Raw genomic sequence first — 16,953 nt, forward strand, 5'->3', positions numbered from 1 at the left:
ATCCAGATCTTCAACAGCTTGTTGTCCGCTTGTTCACTCATGTCCTTGGCATGTTCCTCCCTTGTTGACTTCTTCTTGACTCATCGTGTTGTTCCTCCTTGCAGGCCCTGAGCTCAGAGCTGGCCCAGGCCCGCGACGACACTAAGCATACCCAGAACGATCTGCTACACACGGAGAACGTGCGCGCCGGCCGGGACAAGTACAAGACCCTGCGGCAGATCCGATCGGGCAACACCAAGCAGAGGATCGACGAGTTTGAGGCCTTATAAGAGGACCCCTCCCCAGAGGCCACGAGGGCCACACAGCCACGTACCCTTTCTGAATGGTCACTGAACTAATCCCTCCACTGCTACACACACACACACACACACACACACACACACACACACACACAGGAGCAGTATAAAGAGAGTGAGTGATACACACATCTGCATCACCACTTTTACCAGTTCCCCCTTACATTGAGGTAACTTACTCCTGTAAAAAGGCTTTTCAAATTCTTGTAAGAAAACTTACTAGTGCCAAAATATATATATTATTTTCTTTTAGCATAACAAATCTTCTTTCTGTTTTGATTGTATGCAATCAGACAAAATCACTCACCATTGTTTTTAACCAGAGGTGTGATGATGAGTAGTGGGACTAGACAATTATAGTACGCCATGATGTGCACATGATAGACATCAAGTACAGCCAATCAGAGCCTTGCTTTTTGGTGTTTCTTAAATGTGGTGTCAACGTTGAAAAAGGGCAATTCTTTCTCACAGGGACCACTCAGAAAGGGGAACATACAGTATATTGAAACTTTTACTCTTACTCACAGAAAAGTGTACTATGTTCAGTTTCATTGTGTTTTTCCATAATATTTGGAACACTTTCGTTTATGTTTAATATTGCTCTACAGTAGCTGGGAAATCATGAATAGTTTAATATTCATACGATATATGGGTCATTTAAAAAAGGGTTATTTCCTCTTGGTTTGTATATTTCTGCTATTCTACTAATGATCACAAGAACATTTAATATGTATCAAAGGTTCTATATCAACCAAAATAATGATAGTTTTGTGTTCCATAAGGTTTTCTTTTAGATCACTAAATTAAAGAGATTTATTTGTAAATTATTACTTCATTTTTTTTTTTTTTACTTTAGAAAATATTCCACTGTATGTCATCAAATCGACATAATGAGATCCTATAGGTAGCTAGCAGCATTTTGTTATGCAGTTCACCGTAGCTAGCAGCATTTTGTCATGCAGTTCAAGGTGGCTAGCAGCATTTCCAAGGCATACGTGCATCTTCTCCAGGAGCAAAGTGCTTATACAAAAACACTTAGGGCTCTATTCAATCTGTATCACTGAAGCGTTACAGATTGCGTTTTAGAAACGTAAAGGTAATCTCCGATTGAGCCGACACATGCAGCATTTAGCGTGAATGCAGTCTCCGCTAACGCGGGAACATTACCTTTACATTTAAATCACGCTGTAACGCTGAATTTCTACAATTCAGATTGAATAGAGCATCATTTTTCCTTCTCTCTTTTTTTCTGTTTATGTTCCCGTGAAGGGAGGGATGAGAGGAGGACGTGTTTATTCTAAATGTTATGACGTCACCTAGCGAACAAAACTGGTTGATATTATGTTATGACATCATTTCAACCAGTTTTGCCCGCTGGGCACACATTTGTGGATGTAACCCCACGAGATACCTTTTACTGTTGGATGTCCCTCTGGAGCCCCTGTAGGCTGCAGCCCCAGTCTCGCCATTCCCTCTATCTGGATGTGTACTAGACTAGTTTTTACTGACACTATAACCAAAACAACGACACACAGCGCTGCCTCTGGCCCGCTGTTCTTTATTCAAACTGGATTTTATAAATGAGGTGTTCAGCATATTGGCAATAAAGATCTCCTATGATTTCAACTTTGTACTGTGTTTTCACTTTCTGCTTTTTAATCTTCTGACTTGAGGGAAAAACTTTAACTAGGGTTTAACTACAGGTTACAGAAACTCATAAAGAGAAAGGACAAGAAGAAACTGTAAGGGAAAGAATGAAAGACAACCACAAGTTTTCTTGTGTTGTAGACAGTCACTTTCTCACAGATATTTGATGACTCTCATTCATTCAATGTTATCAGGTGAGCATGCTTAAAGCACAAGGGATATTCCCCTCAAATTACAACTTAACATGATTTTCCACCTTAATACCTTAGTTGTAGGCCATTTCCCAAGGAAAGTGGAATAATCATGTTGGGTTGTATTTTGAGTAGAACATCCCTTTAATACATAAAAGGTCATCAAATGTAACATAAATAGCTAATAGGAGGGACTTTCACAAAGCAAGAAACCGACGGTCAGTGCAAATAGAGTTAAAGGTAGAGTAGGGGCTCTATTCAATCTGTATTGCTGAAGCATTACACAGTCATGTAAAAGTCATTTCATATTGAGCCGATATCCGCAACGTTTACCGTAAATGCAGACTCCGCTAATGCGGGAGCATTGCCTTTAAATTTCAATCACGCTGTAACGCTGAATTTCTGCAGTACGGATTGAATAGAGCCCTTAAAATGCTGATGTCTTTCTTGTGGGGAGACAGTGTCCAGTCCAGGGGCTTTTTTTTCCTGTTGACTCTGATGACATCATCATGTTCTCCTGCTGTTGATGTTGGCTTGCATGGGTAAACTGAAGTCATGCCACATGTTGGGCGTCTGCAGCACCAGTTGCCATGATGACCCTGGGAGACATGTGGTTAACAGAGAGTGCCAGGTCAGTGACATCATCAGTCCTTCCTTATATAATATAATATAGCCATTTAGCAGACGCTTTTATCCAAAGCGACTTACAGTCATGCGTGCATACATTATTATTTTTTTGTGTATGGGTGGTCCCGGGGATCGAACCCACTACCCTGGCGTTACAAGCGCCGTGCTCTACCAGCTCAGCTACAGAGGACCACCCATTCCTTGCTTCCTCTCACAAATATATATATTTTTTTATATAGTTCTGTGAAACCAGACTGCACTAAACTGAGTCCATCACAGCGAGAGAGAGAGAGAGAGACAGAGAGAGAGAGAGAGAGAGAGAGAGAGAGACAGAGACACAGAGAGAGAGACAGAGAGAGAGAGAGAGAGAGAGAGAGAGGAAAATATGCTGAGGAGAAAGAGCCCTCAATACCCTGAGAGTGAAATAGGTGAAACCCGTTTCCTCAGATGGCTTTCTCTAAATTCCATTAGTGTGAAATATGACATTTGTGCTCTTGTTAATTCAATTCTCATTGACGTTTGACTCAGACTGTCTGGCATTTTAGACAACTGGAGTTGGTATTAGATAAAGTAAACACATTTTAAGAATTTAAAAACAAATAATGTATATTGTATCTCATCTCGAGCCCCCTTGAATGGGCCTGGTCAAACTTTTCTATTTAGACCATTTCATTTTCATGCAAACGGATTAAAATCTACTGTATAGTTGTAAAGGTATAACAGTCATTGAAAGACTGACAGACAGCCATATTACCGTCTTCCATTCTGACCCAGCCCAGGAGGCGGTCTGAGAAGGTAAAGGGGGCGTGGTCCCAGAGGTCCAGCTCCAGAGTGCTGATCTGGAGGTCGTAGGGCGTGACCCTGCTGAAGAGCAGCTGGTGAGACCACTCTGGACTGGGATTCTTCAGGACAGGGGTCCTCTGGACAAGCTCCCTGGGCCCGGGGAGAGCCAGGCACCTAAAATACAAAAATAAATAAACATATAGTTGTAAACACACACACGCACAAATGTACGCATAGATACATAAACACACACCAGAACACACACACACAACACACCTAGAACAGACAGTCTAATAACAATATCACACCCCAGCAAACACACACACTAATCATACGTTTACCCTTTCACATAGGTGTTCTGACTGGTGTTTGCTTTAGTGGGCAGGTTTTTGGCACCATTGACGAGAACAGTCAGTTGACCAACGTCATGTGGTCCAATATGAACCTCTGTGAGGAGGAACAAAAGACATCAAGGTCATTTCAATCCAATATAAGGATCGTCTGACGCCTAGTGCTGTAAAAACACTGTAAACTGTTTCAAAATGAGGTCTTATTTATTAGGCATCAAACGGGCGAAAACAGAATAAAACAGGGATAAACTGAGATTTAAATGCTTTTGGTGCGTGAACGGTAGAGAGTCAGCTTACCATCTGTGTGGCAAACCCAGGACAGCTGGGACAAGGAGGTGAACTTCATTCTGACCAGCAGTTCTCCTGCTGTATCCTGCTCGACTGCACTCCCTTCTGGACTCTCAGGCTATTGACCAAGTGAGAAATAATAGTGAGACAGAGAGAGGACAGAGGAGACATACAAGCTAGTTGAACAAAAAAACTTTTTCCTTAACCAAAAATATTGTTTTATAAAGATACCAAAGGGTATTGTGTGAATGTTGCTTCATGATCAGCAGTTATACCCTACCTTGGGACACAGGCGGTACCAGTTGGAGCCCTGGGTGGCGCTCTCCTCAAATATAGACCCCTCCAGCGGGACGAGGACCTCTCCTAGGAACACTTTCTTCTTCAGGGTCCCACAGTGCCACACAGACACCTGCAGAGTACTCCTGGACAACAGGGGGCTCTCCATCTGGCACTGTGCATCAGGGAATAAAACACATGGGTGGGTGAAACACAGGATATTTCATTGCCATGTAGCCTATTTCACTCAATAATAATAATAATATGCCATTTAGCAGACGCTTTTATCCAAAGCGACTTACAGTCATGTGTGCATACACTTTTAAGCCAGTTCAGGGTATTCTTTAGACACCAATTTGAAGCTTGTTTTGATTTTCAGTTGAAAAAGTTTTTGCTATGTTTTGTAGTGTGTCCTAATGAACATGACCCAGATTTGTCTCCTTACCTGTAAAATTTCATTATAAATGGGATCCGTTGTGTTCCTCTTGACGGTTGTCTTCAGTTTGTTGCTCTGAGACTTCTCCGGCAGTAGGTAGACCTTGACATACCTGCCCATGATGGTGACACATACAGTACAGGAGATCTAGTTTGCAAATGGATATATCAGTACAACAGAGAGTACAAATCTGGTATCAAAGACATAGAATTACTAGAATGGGCCTCCCCATTCAAGTCAGCATTCAATGATGGGTGGGCCTATTTCTATGATCTGGTGTATTGAGTAATAATGCTTACGGATGACACTTCTTCCTCTTGATGTCTCCATACGCAAGGTTTCTGCAGCCGTTGATTGTGATCTCCAGGCAGGAAGTGTTGTGGTTGAAGGCGATGGCGAGCTCTAGCTCCCCCGTCACTCTGTTGATCTCCAAGAGACCATAGTCTGTAGCAGTGCTACTAGCACTACTGCCCTGTAATATGATTATTTATTTTTTAATACAGATCAAAATGTCATATTGCCTCTTTAAAAGGATGTCATGACAACATATAGACAATGCAGGTCTATTCTGTAGTTAAGCATGCAGATGATTTGGATGCATTCCTTTCTAGCTTCTCCGCCAGCTACAAGACTATGCAGCTATGCAAGACATGTCCACATAACAACAATCCATATCTAATCATATGCCAAATAAATTGTGTAGTTTTGCACAAGTCCTTGTGTTGTTTATTTCTCCATCATCAGGCCACTCAACTCACCCTCTTTCCCCCTGAGCACTCTGAGCCCAGGGAATGGGCCTCATCGGCCCCTGATGAAAAACTGCTCTGGTCATCATTCCGGCTCTTCTTGAACAGGTTGGGAAGACTGGGGCCTTTGGTAAGCTGTGAGGAGAGATGTTGTGTCTGTTGAAATATAGTATACTTTTGTTCATATTCTAGTGAATTTGGGCAAAGAGCAACTGGTACTTGAACCCGGGTCCCTGCGTCTGTCAGTCCAACATCTTAGCCATTTCACCGAGAGGCTTGAACCTCTTGACAAGATGGCAATGTGTATTATTATTTAAGGTTGTTCCAATAGCTATTTCTAAAGTCTCCCTCTTTCCTGTCTGAAATAGTTGTCAGTGTCATACGATCAATATCTCACTTGGTTTTGAACATGTAGGTGGGGTCTCTTTGATTTTACCTCAGGGGTTTAGCGAAAAATGTATGTCTTGATAGTGTGATACTTTGACAAAGTCGAGGGGTTGATATGTATTTGGTTTCTCTTACATTGATGGATTTGTTGATGTTTGTGTCAGAGAGGCTTTTCCAGCCAGTGCTGTTGTCCACTGTAAGAAGATCCTGTTTCACTCGCACATCTTCTTGCGACCTGGAGAACCCTGCAACCCGAAAGGTGGGGCGAATAACACACACAGACCTTCTCCATCCGTAATGTAGCACTTCTGACGTGCTGCTTGCGAACAAGCTTCAATATAGATGTCATATCTTATCTTGTTTCCTAGGTGCGGTTTCCTAAGCACAAACGACTGATATCTTATCGACAAATTACGTTAAGGTCTGCGATAACGCTCAGAAGAAATTAGTCGCTGTTTTGACTTTCTTGGATCCTAGTTTTCACCAAGACATACTTAAAATGACTTCACATTGAAAGATCATATAGTTTTGTTTTTTCCAGAGACCTTTTATTTGTAAATACCAAAATGGCTCAAAATAGTCACTTACTTCTCATTTGGCTGGTGAGGGAAACCATCAGGTCCTCTATAGACTTGGTGAATGGTTTTTTAAAGGAATTCTTCAGTCCCTAGAGATCACCAAACCCCCAAATTACCAAATAATTGACAATACATCTGACAGACCAAGTCATAATTGTGGTTTATGAAACTGTGAAGGAGTGAGCCCTTCACAACTTATTTATTGGATAAAACAAGCTGTATGCAGAATCCCTTTCATTTTAACAATTCATCATTCCAGGCAATACTATAGCTACAATGTCAATTGCACCTCTTAGCAATTTTCAGACATCATGTTCAAATCATCTATAAGTGACTTTGTTGAGCTTCACAATCAATTTGAGATACTTTTGGATGATTTGGACATGATGCGTGAAAAATGCTATTATCTTGAGTGGGATTTGTGCCACAAATGCTAAAATGCTGGCATGTGGAAACAGTGCCAGGGAAACTTAACCAAAGCATGGATTGCTGTCATACCTTGTCCATAGACTGCTTACAGAGTAAGGAAACCAATGTCATTTTGTAATTTGGGTGAACTATCCCTTTAATTGGGTCTGTATCCTGATTATCTAGTTAATTGAGTGGCTGTTTGAACACAGGCGTGGTCCCTCTCACCTAATTATTGAAGGAACTGCCTTTAACAGCAGGTGTGTCATTGTTTGAGAGATTATTGTGTGTATAAGGTGAGACAGTTTTAGCCATACATTTTGTACCTTTTTACTTGGTTTATCCTGCCCTTTTACAATAAGTTAAGCATTTTTAGTTGGTTTTTAAAGCCTTTTAAGTGGTAGATCATTTAGATATCTTTATTTCACCTTACCCCTGATCTGCTGAAGGCTGGGCCATTGTAATAGGGTGGAGGGGTTGGCGGAACAACTGCTATGTGACTGGAAAGTGAAACACACAGGGAATGCTATTTCAAGTAATAGTCCAGGGTTTCCACATTTCTATTAAACATGACCTATAATTCATTACAATATGAGTGAAATAGTTTTCCTTCCCAATTTTCTTTAAATTAAGTATGTTAAAAAGCAGCTTTTCTGTGTTTGAATGGTGTGGGTGTATACCGGTCGTTAAAAATATTCATAACAAGTAAACAGCTGATTGGCCAGCTCAGCCAATGAGACGTCTCAGCCAAAAACGTTACATCACGTTATTTGAGGAAATAGCACAAAAAAAACAACTGTTTGAAGATATATATATATATATATATATATATATTCTCACAAATGTATGCTTTGGCCACACAAGTATAGGATAAGTCAAAAACATTATTTGGGTATGACTTAACAGAATGAGCTTTTAAAAGTGAGATTTTCACTGGACATTTCACCAATTTCCGATGAAATGACATGTTTTTAAATATTGACAATGTACATACCTGCATATATCTGTGTCTTATACAGTTGAAGTCGGAAGTTTACATACACTTCGGTTTGAATCATTAAAACTTGTTTTTCAATCACTCCACAAATTTCTTGTTAACAAACTATAGTTTTGGCAAGTCGGTTAGGACATATTATTTTTAAATTTTTAAACACATTAATTTTAAAAACATACGGCTTTAGAAGCTTCTGATAGGCTAATTGACATAATTTGAGTCAATTGGAGGTGTACCTGTGGATGTATTTCAAGGCTTACCTTCAAACTCAGTGCCTTTTTGCTTGACATCATGGGAAAATCAAAAGAAATCAGCCAAAATTGTAGACCTCCACAAGTCTGGTTCATTCTTGGGAGCTATTTCCTAACGCCTGAAGGTACCAGATTCATCTGTACGAACAATAGTATGCAAGTATAAACACCATGGGACTACGCAGCCATCATACCGCTCAGGAAGGAGATGCGTTCTGTCTCCTAGAGATGAACGTACTTTGGTGCGAAAAGTGCAAATCAATCCCAGAACAACAGCAAAGGACCTTGTGAAGATGCTGGAGGAAACAGGTACAAAGGTATCTATATCCACAGTAAAACAAGTCCTATATCAACATAACCTGAAAGGCTGCTCAGCAAGGAAGAAGCCACTGCTCCAAAACCGCCATAAAAAGCCAGACTACGGTTTGCAACTGCACATGGGGACAAAGATCATACTTTTTTGGAGAAATGTCCTCTGGTCTGATGAAACAAAAATAGAACTGTTTGGCCATAATGACCATCGTTATGTTTGGAGGAAAAAGGGGGATGCATGCAAGCCGAAGAACACCATCCCAACCGTGAAGCACGGCGGTGGCAGCATCATGCTGTGGGGGTGCTTTGCTGCAGGAAGGACTGGTGCACTTCACAAAATAGATGGCATCATGAGGAAGGAAAATTATGTGGATATATTGAAGCAACATCTCAAGACATCAGTCAGGAAGTTAAAGCTTGGTCGCAAATGGGTCTTCCAAATTGACAATGACCCCAAGCATACTTCCAAAGTTGTGGCAAAATGGCTTAAGGACAACAAAGTCAAGGTATTGGAGTGGCCATCACAAAGCCCTGACCTCAATCCTATAGAAAATGTGTGGGCAGAACTGAAAAAGCGTGTGCGAGCAAGGAGGCCTACAAACCTGATTCAGTTACACCAGCTCTGTCAGGAGGAATGGGCCAAAATTCACCCAACTTATTGTGGGAAGCATGTGGAAGGCTACCCGAAACGTTTGACCCAAGTTAAACAATTTAAAGGCAACGCTACCAAATACTAATTGAGTGTATGTAAACTGACCCACTGGTGAAAGAAATAAAAGCTGAAATAAATAATTCTCTCTACTATTATTATTCATCCATGGCCTGCATACAGTGGGGAAAAAAAGTATTTAGTCAGCCACCAATTGTGCAAGTTCTCCCACTTAAAAAGATGAGAGAGGCCTGTAATTTTCATCATAGGTACACGTCAACTATGACAGACAAATTGAGGGAAAAAAATCCAGAAAATCACATTGTAGGATTTTTAATGCATTTATTTGCAAATTATGGTGGAAAATAAGTATTTGGTCAATAACAAAAGTTTCTCAATACTTTGTTATATACTCTTTGTTGGCAATGACACAGGTCAAACGTTTTCTGTAAGTCTTCACAAGGTTTTCACACACTGTTGCTGGTATTTTGGCCCATTCCTCCATGCAGATCTCCTCTAGAGCAGTGATGTTTTGGGGCTGTCGCTGGGCAACACAGACTTTCAACTCCCCTCCAAAGATTTTCTATGGGGTTGAGATCTGGAGACTGGCTAGGCCACTCCAGGACCTTGAAATGCTTCTTACGAAGCCACTCCTTCGTTGCCCGGGCGGTGTGTTTGGGATCATTGTCATGCTGAAAGACCCAGCCACGTTTCATCTTCAATGCCCTTGCTGATGGAAGGAGGTTTTCACTCAAAATCTCACGATACATGGCCCCATTCATTCTTTCCTTTACACAGATCAGTCGTCCTGGTCCCTTTGCAGAAAAACAGCCCCAAAGCATGATGTTTCCACCCCCATGCTTCACAGTAGGTATGGTGTTCTTTGGATGCAACTCAGCATTCTTTGTCCTCCAAACACGACGAGTTGAGTTTTTACTATTTTGGTTTCATCTGACCATATGACATTCTCCCAATCCTCTTCTGGATCATCCAAATGCACTCTAGCAAACTTCAGACGGGCCTGGACATGTACTGGCTTAAGCAGGGGGACACGTCTTGCACTGCAGGATTTGAGTCCCTGGCGCCGTAGTGTGTTACTGATGGTAGGCTTTGTTACTTTGGTCCCAGCTCTCTGCAGGTCATTCACTAGGTCCCCCCCGTGTGGTTGTGGGATTTTTGCTCACCATTCTTGTGATCATTTTGACCCCACGGGGTGAGATCTTGCGTGGAGCCCCAGATCGAGGGAGATTATCAGTGGTCTTGTATGTCTTCCATTTCCTAATAATTGCTCCCACAGTTGATTTCTTCAAACCAAGCTGCTTACCTATTGCAGATTCAGTCTTCCCAGCCTGGTGCAGGTCTACAATTTTGTTTCTGGTGTCCTTTGACAGCTCTTTGGTCTTGGCCATAGTGGAGTTTGGAGTGTGACTGTTTGAGGTTGTGGACAGGTGTCTTTTATACTGATAACAAGTTCAAACAGGTGCCATTAATACAGGTAACGAGTGGAGGACAGAGGAGCCTCTTAAAGAAGAAGTTACAGGTCTGTGAGAGCCAGAAATCTTGCTTGTTTGTAGGTGACCAAATACTTATTTTCCACCATAATTTGCAAATAAATTCATAAAAAATCCTACAATGTGATTTTCTGGATTTTTTTCCTCAATTTGTCTGTCATAGTTGACGTGTACCTATGATGAAAATTACAGGCCTCTCTCATCTTTTTAAGTGGGAGAACTTGCACAATTGGTGGCTGACTAAATACTTTTTTTCCCCACTGTACTCACCAGACATGTCACCCATTGAGCATGTTTGGGATGCTCTGGATCGACGTGAACAACAGCTTGTTCCAGTTCCCGCCAATATCCAGCAACTTCGCATAGCCATTGAAGAGGAGCGGGACAACATTCCACAGGCCACAATCAACAGCCTGATCAACTTCATGTGAAGGAGATGTGTCGCGCTGCATGAGGCAAATGGTGGTCACACCAGATACTGACTGGTTTTCTGATCCACACCCCAATTATTATTATTATTATTATTATTATTTTTTTTTTAAAGGTATCTGTAACCAACAGATACATTTCTGTAATACCAGTCGTGAAATCCATAGATTAGGGCCTACTGATTTTATTTCAATTGACTGATTTCCTTATATGAACTGTAACTCAGTAAAATTGTTGAAATTGTTGCATGTTGCGTGTTTTTTGTTTGTTGGTTTAAATATAGAATAATCATATTTCCATGATTCCAACAGTTCACCAATTAACTAGGCCCATATCATGCTGCGTGGCACAGTGTGGAACTAATAAAAGTGCAGGGAATTTATCAAAATGCTGAAAATGATTTTTCTTTGGAAGTTGGATTGAACAGTATAAACGGAGAAAGCCCCATTGAAATCACTTTGTTGCCACCCTAGGGTCATGAACTACTCATAAAGCATATTTAGAACTTGTATTATTAAAAACATAAAATACTGTCAAATACCGGCGTACTGTCAAAAATATTGTGATATGATATTTTGTCCATATCGCCGAGCCCTAGAGGGGCAGCTTGATTTTAACACCTTGGACCGTCACAAGATGTGTGGACCGCAGGGACCCTAGTAATGTATTTCCAACATGTTGGCTCAAATTCATGCGGAAAGGGAGAAGAATGGGGAAGGTAATACTTGGACTAGAGATCTAACATTCTAGAGGAAAAACAGGGCCGTACTACCGCATTTGGGGGCCCCCACCCCCAACAATGTTGATATTTTCATGGGGAGCGGAGTGAAATCTGCTAACCACCTGCATTTGAACACATTTTGCCATGGTGGACAGAGAACAATTAGCAGTTTTAGAATGCTATTCTACACATTTTGTCATGAGGCTATGAAAATGTTGCAGTTTTAAAGCTAATTTCTTGCAATTCTACACTTTCTGCCATGGGGCAGAGAAGAACGTGTGCTGTTTTATAGCTCATCTCATGCTTTTGTTCACATTTTGCCATGAGGCTGAGAGAAAATGTTGCTGTTTAAAGCACATTTTCTACAATTCTACACATTTTTCTGTCATATGCTATCTGGGGGCCCGGGGCAAAAAGTAGTGTTGGAGCTATTCCATACATTCATACTGAATGCCCGGTACATTCAGTATGAAAACATGTATGCACTCACTAACTGTAAGTCGCTCTGGATAAGAGTCTGCTAAATGACTAAAATATAAATGTAAATGTAAAATGTATTATTCTAACATTTCACATTCTTAAAATAAAGTGGTGAAAATAAACTGACCTAAAACAGGGAATTTTTACTAGGATTAAATGTCAGGAATTGTGAAAAACTGAGTTTAAATGTATTTGGCTAAGGTGTATGTAAACTTTCGACTTCAACTGTATCTCTACCAGAGACTATGGTCACATAATACAGTAGTGTACAATAAATTATGACCGCCCATCGACTCACCTCAACCTCTGGTAAGACTTTAGTAGTTTCTCCCCAACAGTCTCATGCCTTTCTGTAAATTAAAAGAGTATTGCTATACCTGCCAAAACTAGTACACACACACTATTAAATATTACTCTCATGGACCCTCTCCCACTCTCCCGGGCAATGTCCTAGCAGACAGCAACAATGCATTATTCAGTCAAAGCAGTTCTCTAAACCATACACACATCAGAAGATGATGTAGAAGACCACTTTTAAATACCAAGCAAACAACTGAAACACATCTACCTGTATGATGTATTATTTGACTTGTGTTTTTAGACATACAGTGGGGAAAAAAAGTATTTAGTCAGCCACCAATTGTGCAAGTTCTCCCACTTAAAAAGATGAGAGAGGCCTGTAATTTTCATCATAGGTACACGTCAACTATGACAGACAAAATGAGAAAAAAAATCCAGAAAATCACATTGTAGGATTTTTAATGAATTTATTTGCAAATTATGGTGTAAAATAAGTATTTGGTCAATAACAAAAGTTTCTCAATACTTTGTTATATACCCTTTGTTGGCAATGACACAGGTCAAACGTTTTCTGTAAGTCTTCACAAGGTTTTCACACACTGTTGCTGGTATTTTGGCCCATTCCGCCATGCAGATCTCCTCTAGAGCAGTGATGTTTTGGGGCTGTCTCTGGGCAACACGGACTTTCAACTCCCTCCAAAGATTTTCTATGGGGTTGAGATCTGGAGACTGGCTAGGCCACTCCAGGACCTTGAAATGCTTCTTACGAAGCCACTCCTTCGTTGCCCGGGCGGTGTGTTTGGGATCATTGTCATGCTGAAAGACCCAGCCACGTTTCATCTTCAATGCCCTTGCTGATGGATGGAGGTTTTCACTCAAAATCTCACGATACATGGCCCCATTCATTCTTTCCTTTACACGGATCAGTCGTCCTGGTCCCTTTGCAGAAAAAACAGCCCCAAAGCATGATGTTTCCACCCCCATGCTTCACAGTAGGTATGGTGTTCTTTGGATGCAACTCAGCATTCTTTGTCCTCCAAACACGACGAGGTTGAGTTTTACCAAAAAGTTATATTTTGGTTTCATCTGACCATATGACATTCTCCCAATCCTCTTCTGGATCATCCAAATGCACTCTAGCAAACTTCAGACGGGCCTGGACATGTACTGGCTTAAGCAGGGGGACACGTCTGGCACTGCAGGATTTGAGTCCCTGGCGGCGTAGTGTGTTACTGATGGTAGGCTTTGTTACTTTGGTCCCAGCTCTCTGCAGGTCATTCACTAGGTCCCCCCCGTGTGGTTCTGGGATTTTTGCTCACCGTTCTTGTGATCATTTTGAGCCCACGGGGTGAGATCTTGCGTGGAGCCCCAGATCGAGGGAGATTATCAGTGGTCTTGTATGTCTTCCATTTCCTAATAATTGCTCCCACAGTTGATTTCTTCAAACCAAGCTGCTTACCTATTGCAGATTCAGTCTTCCCAGCCTGGTGCAGGTCTACAATTTTGTTTCTGGTGTCCTTTGACAGCTCTTTGGTCTTGGCCATAGTGGAGTTTGGAGTGTGACTGTTTGAGGTTGTGGACAGGTGTCTTTTATACTGATAACAAGTTCAAACAGGTGCCATTAATACAGGTAACGAGTGGAGGACAGAGGAGCCTCTTAAAGAAGAAGTTACAGGTCTGTGAGAGCCAGAAATCTTGCTTGTTTGTAGGTGACCAAATACTTATTTTCCACCATAATTTGTAAATAAATTCATTAAAAATCCTACAATGTGATTTTCTGAATTTTTTTCCTCATTTTGTCTGTCATAGTTGACGTGTACCTATGATGAAAATTACAGGCCTCTCTCATCTTTTTAAGTGGGAGAACTTGCACAATTGGTGGCTGACTAAATACTTTTTTTCCCCACTGTACATAAAAATAAAATGTCATTTCATGAGTGCATAGTTTTTTCTTACTTTTTCGTACTGGCATTTTACTTATGAGAGAATTATGCATATGAATTATGAGTGAATAGGGCATGTGAGAAGTAAAGGAAACAAACCTGTGTCAGGTGGACATTTCTTGGCCCTTTCTTCCAGAAACCACTCCCCAGATCTGATCTTAACCTCCCTAAGAAGTGTGAAGAACTGGATTTTAGATTAATTTACCTTTCTTTACCAGGGCTGTTCAATTCCGGTCCTGGAGGGCTGAAACACTTCTGGTTTTTGTTTCTACCTGCTAGTTAATTGCACTCACCTGGTGTCCCAGGTCTGAATTAGTCCCTGATTAGAAGGAGAGGATGAAAACCAGAGGTGTTTCGGCCCTCCAGGACTAGGACTGAACAGCCCTGGTTTAGATTACAAAGGAAATACTGTACCTTTGGTCAGTTCATTCTCTCAACATGTTAACACGCCTTAAAACATTGAATAAAGGATAGAGGATACTAACAATAAAAAGGTTACAGCAGTCAATAAAGTCAATTTTACAGTCAACCGCGTGTTATAGTGCTGACATGACAGTCTATGTTACAGTGCTGACATGTCAGTCTATGTTACGGTTCTGATATGCCTCCTACCTGTAGGCGTGGCAGACGGTACACTTCCAGTCCAGGGTGGACAAGCCCACTCGACACTGGTTGCAGACGCGGTGGCTGCAGCCTTGGCACACGGCGCCCGAGTTCCAGAACATTCCCAGCGGCCTCTGACAGCGGGCACACGTCCTTTCGCTGTACTGCCGGGCAAAACTCTTGCCACCTTTCCTTCGGATCTCCTGTAGCTCTGTCTTCAGCCTCCTGTAACAGTAGATGGTGGCAGGTGGAGGTACAGCACAGGAGGTTGGTGGCACATTAATTGGGGAGGACAGGCTTGTGGTAATGGCTGGAGCGGAATGAGTGGAATGGTACTAAACACATGGTTTCTATGCGTCTGATGCCATTCCGTTCCAGCTATCATTATGAGCCGTCCTCCCCTCAGCCACCTGAGATACAGTAATGATGGCAGTGTTTTAACAACTGTACTGAACTGCTCTTCGCGTCCACTTTTCCTGTCAGTTTTCCACTGGTAATTCATTCCAATTAAATGCATTATACTATTACTGATCAATGGTACAACAATTGTGAATACTATTTTGAGGAGCATTAGTTCACTGTTGTCATTGCCATTTTCACAGTCTCCACAGACCCTGATGTACCCTCTGAGTGGAGTTGTTATACAGTGTGTCCATGCAGTAAATGTGAAAAGCTTGGCTAAAGTAAATTATATTGTCTACCTTATCCTGTCGTCGTCCGTGCTGCGTACAAGTTTGTCTCTCTGAAGAACCTCCAGAACCTTCTCTCTCTCCAGAGCCTTGAGCACCATCAGATCCATCTGGAAAAATGTTAGTTTCTTTCTTTCACTTCCTCTCTTCTCTCTTCCCCACTTTACATCTCTAGTCTCTCCTTTTCTCTCTCCTCCTTTTGTTCCACTCTCTGTCTCTTTTTATTGGGTGCCGGATGCTTCTACAAGCTGGACGACGCCTTCACTTGTTACCAGACTGAGGGCAGAATGAAGGTCGTGTTGATTTCATTGTACAGTCAGAGACATCCCGTCTCCCCGTCACGATATTCACAGAAGCTATTTTTTCACTACGCATCACAGACCTTGATGTGGATGGATCTTCTGATGTTTCTGCTCTGGTGACCCTCACTACCTCTTATGCTCTGCTCTCTAACCCATTCATAGTTTGACCTATAGTCGCAGGGATTCTCTTCACAAAGTCCGATGACTGATGTTCACTTTGTTCACTAGAACAAGAAAAGAGCAACCAGTCAGTCAGTCATTGTAGCCCTCACAGTAATGCCCCACTCACTAAGACAGAACAGGGAAAGACCAACAGAATTACAATGCCATATGCGGTGCACAGGAGGTTGGTGGCTCCTTAGTTGGGGAGGATGGGCTCGTGGTAATGGCTGGAGCGGAATAAGCGGAATGCTATCAAATAAATCAAACATATGGTTTGATGCCATTCCATTCTCTCCATTCCAGCCATTATTATGAGCCGTCCTCCCCTCAGCAGCCTCCACTGGTGCTGTGTATAATGCTACAGTATCAAAGCCATCTGATAACTCCTGTACTGTACACTTGCCCTTAATGTCACAGCACTTTGCTCAGAATAGTAAATCCCATTTGGTCTGGCCACAGCGCCAACATGCACCGCTCCTCTCACAGCAAGCTGCCTACTGCTGCTACAGTAATGTAGTGATGCTCCAGTGAAGGCAGCACACACACACAAACACACACACACACGCAACACACACACACACGCAACACACACAC

At 41.8% G+C, this 16,953-nt stretch overlaps 2 protein-coding genes across 3 annotated transcripts in view; one reads left to right on the plus strand and one right to left on the minus strand.

The window, feature by feature from the left end:
• The window catches only part of ezrb (ezrin b), a 44,432-nt gene extending 42,510 nt beyond the window's left edge, over window positions 1-1,922 (plus strand). For both annotated transcript variants that reach the window (XM_045211376.1, XM_041865764.2), the window contains exon 15: window positions 105-1,922. In XM_045211376.1, coding sequence (XP_045067311.1) covers window positions 105-269 — 165 coding nt within the window. In that variant the 3' untranslated portion in view covers window positions 270-1,922. The remainder of the gene's footprint in view (window positions 1-104) is intronic.
• On the minus strand, window positions 1,838-16,484 carry sytl3 (synaptotagmin-like 3). Its single transcript, XM_041865765.1, has 15 exons — window positions 15,908-16,484; window positions 15,216-15,431; window positions 14,703-14,770; window positions 12,659-12,710; window positions 7,447-7,513; window positions 6,616-6,694; window positions 6,163-6,272; window positions 5,653-5,775; window positions 5,194-5,366; window positions 4,904-5,006; window positions 4,463-4,633; window positions 4,192-4,300; window positions 3,886-3,991; window positions 3,516-3,718; window positions 1,838-2,733 (listed from the first exon to the last, which is right to left on the minus strand). The coding sequence occupies exons 1-15, from the start codon at window positions 16,003-16,005 to the stop codon at window positions 2,642-2,644; spliced, it is 1,770 nt and encodes a 589-aa protein (XP_041721699.1). The 5' UTR covers window positions 16,006-16,484; the 3' UTR covers window positions 1,838-2,641.
• Window positions 16,485-16,953: the final 469 nt, after the last annotated feature.

The sequence above is a fragment of the Coregonus clupeaformis genome, chromosome 36 (genome assembly GCF_020615455.1).
Source record: "Coregonus clupeaformis isolate EN_2021a chromosome 36, ASM2061545v1, whole genome shotgun sequence".
NCBI lineage: Eukaryota > Metazoa > Chordata > Actinopteri > Salmoniformes > Salmonidae > Coregonus > Coregonus clupeaformis.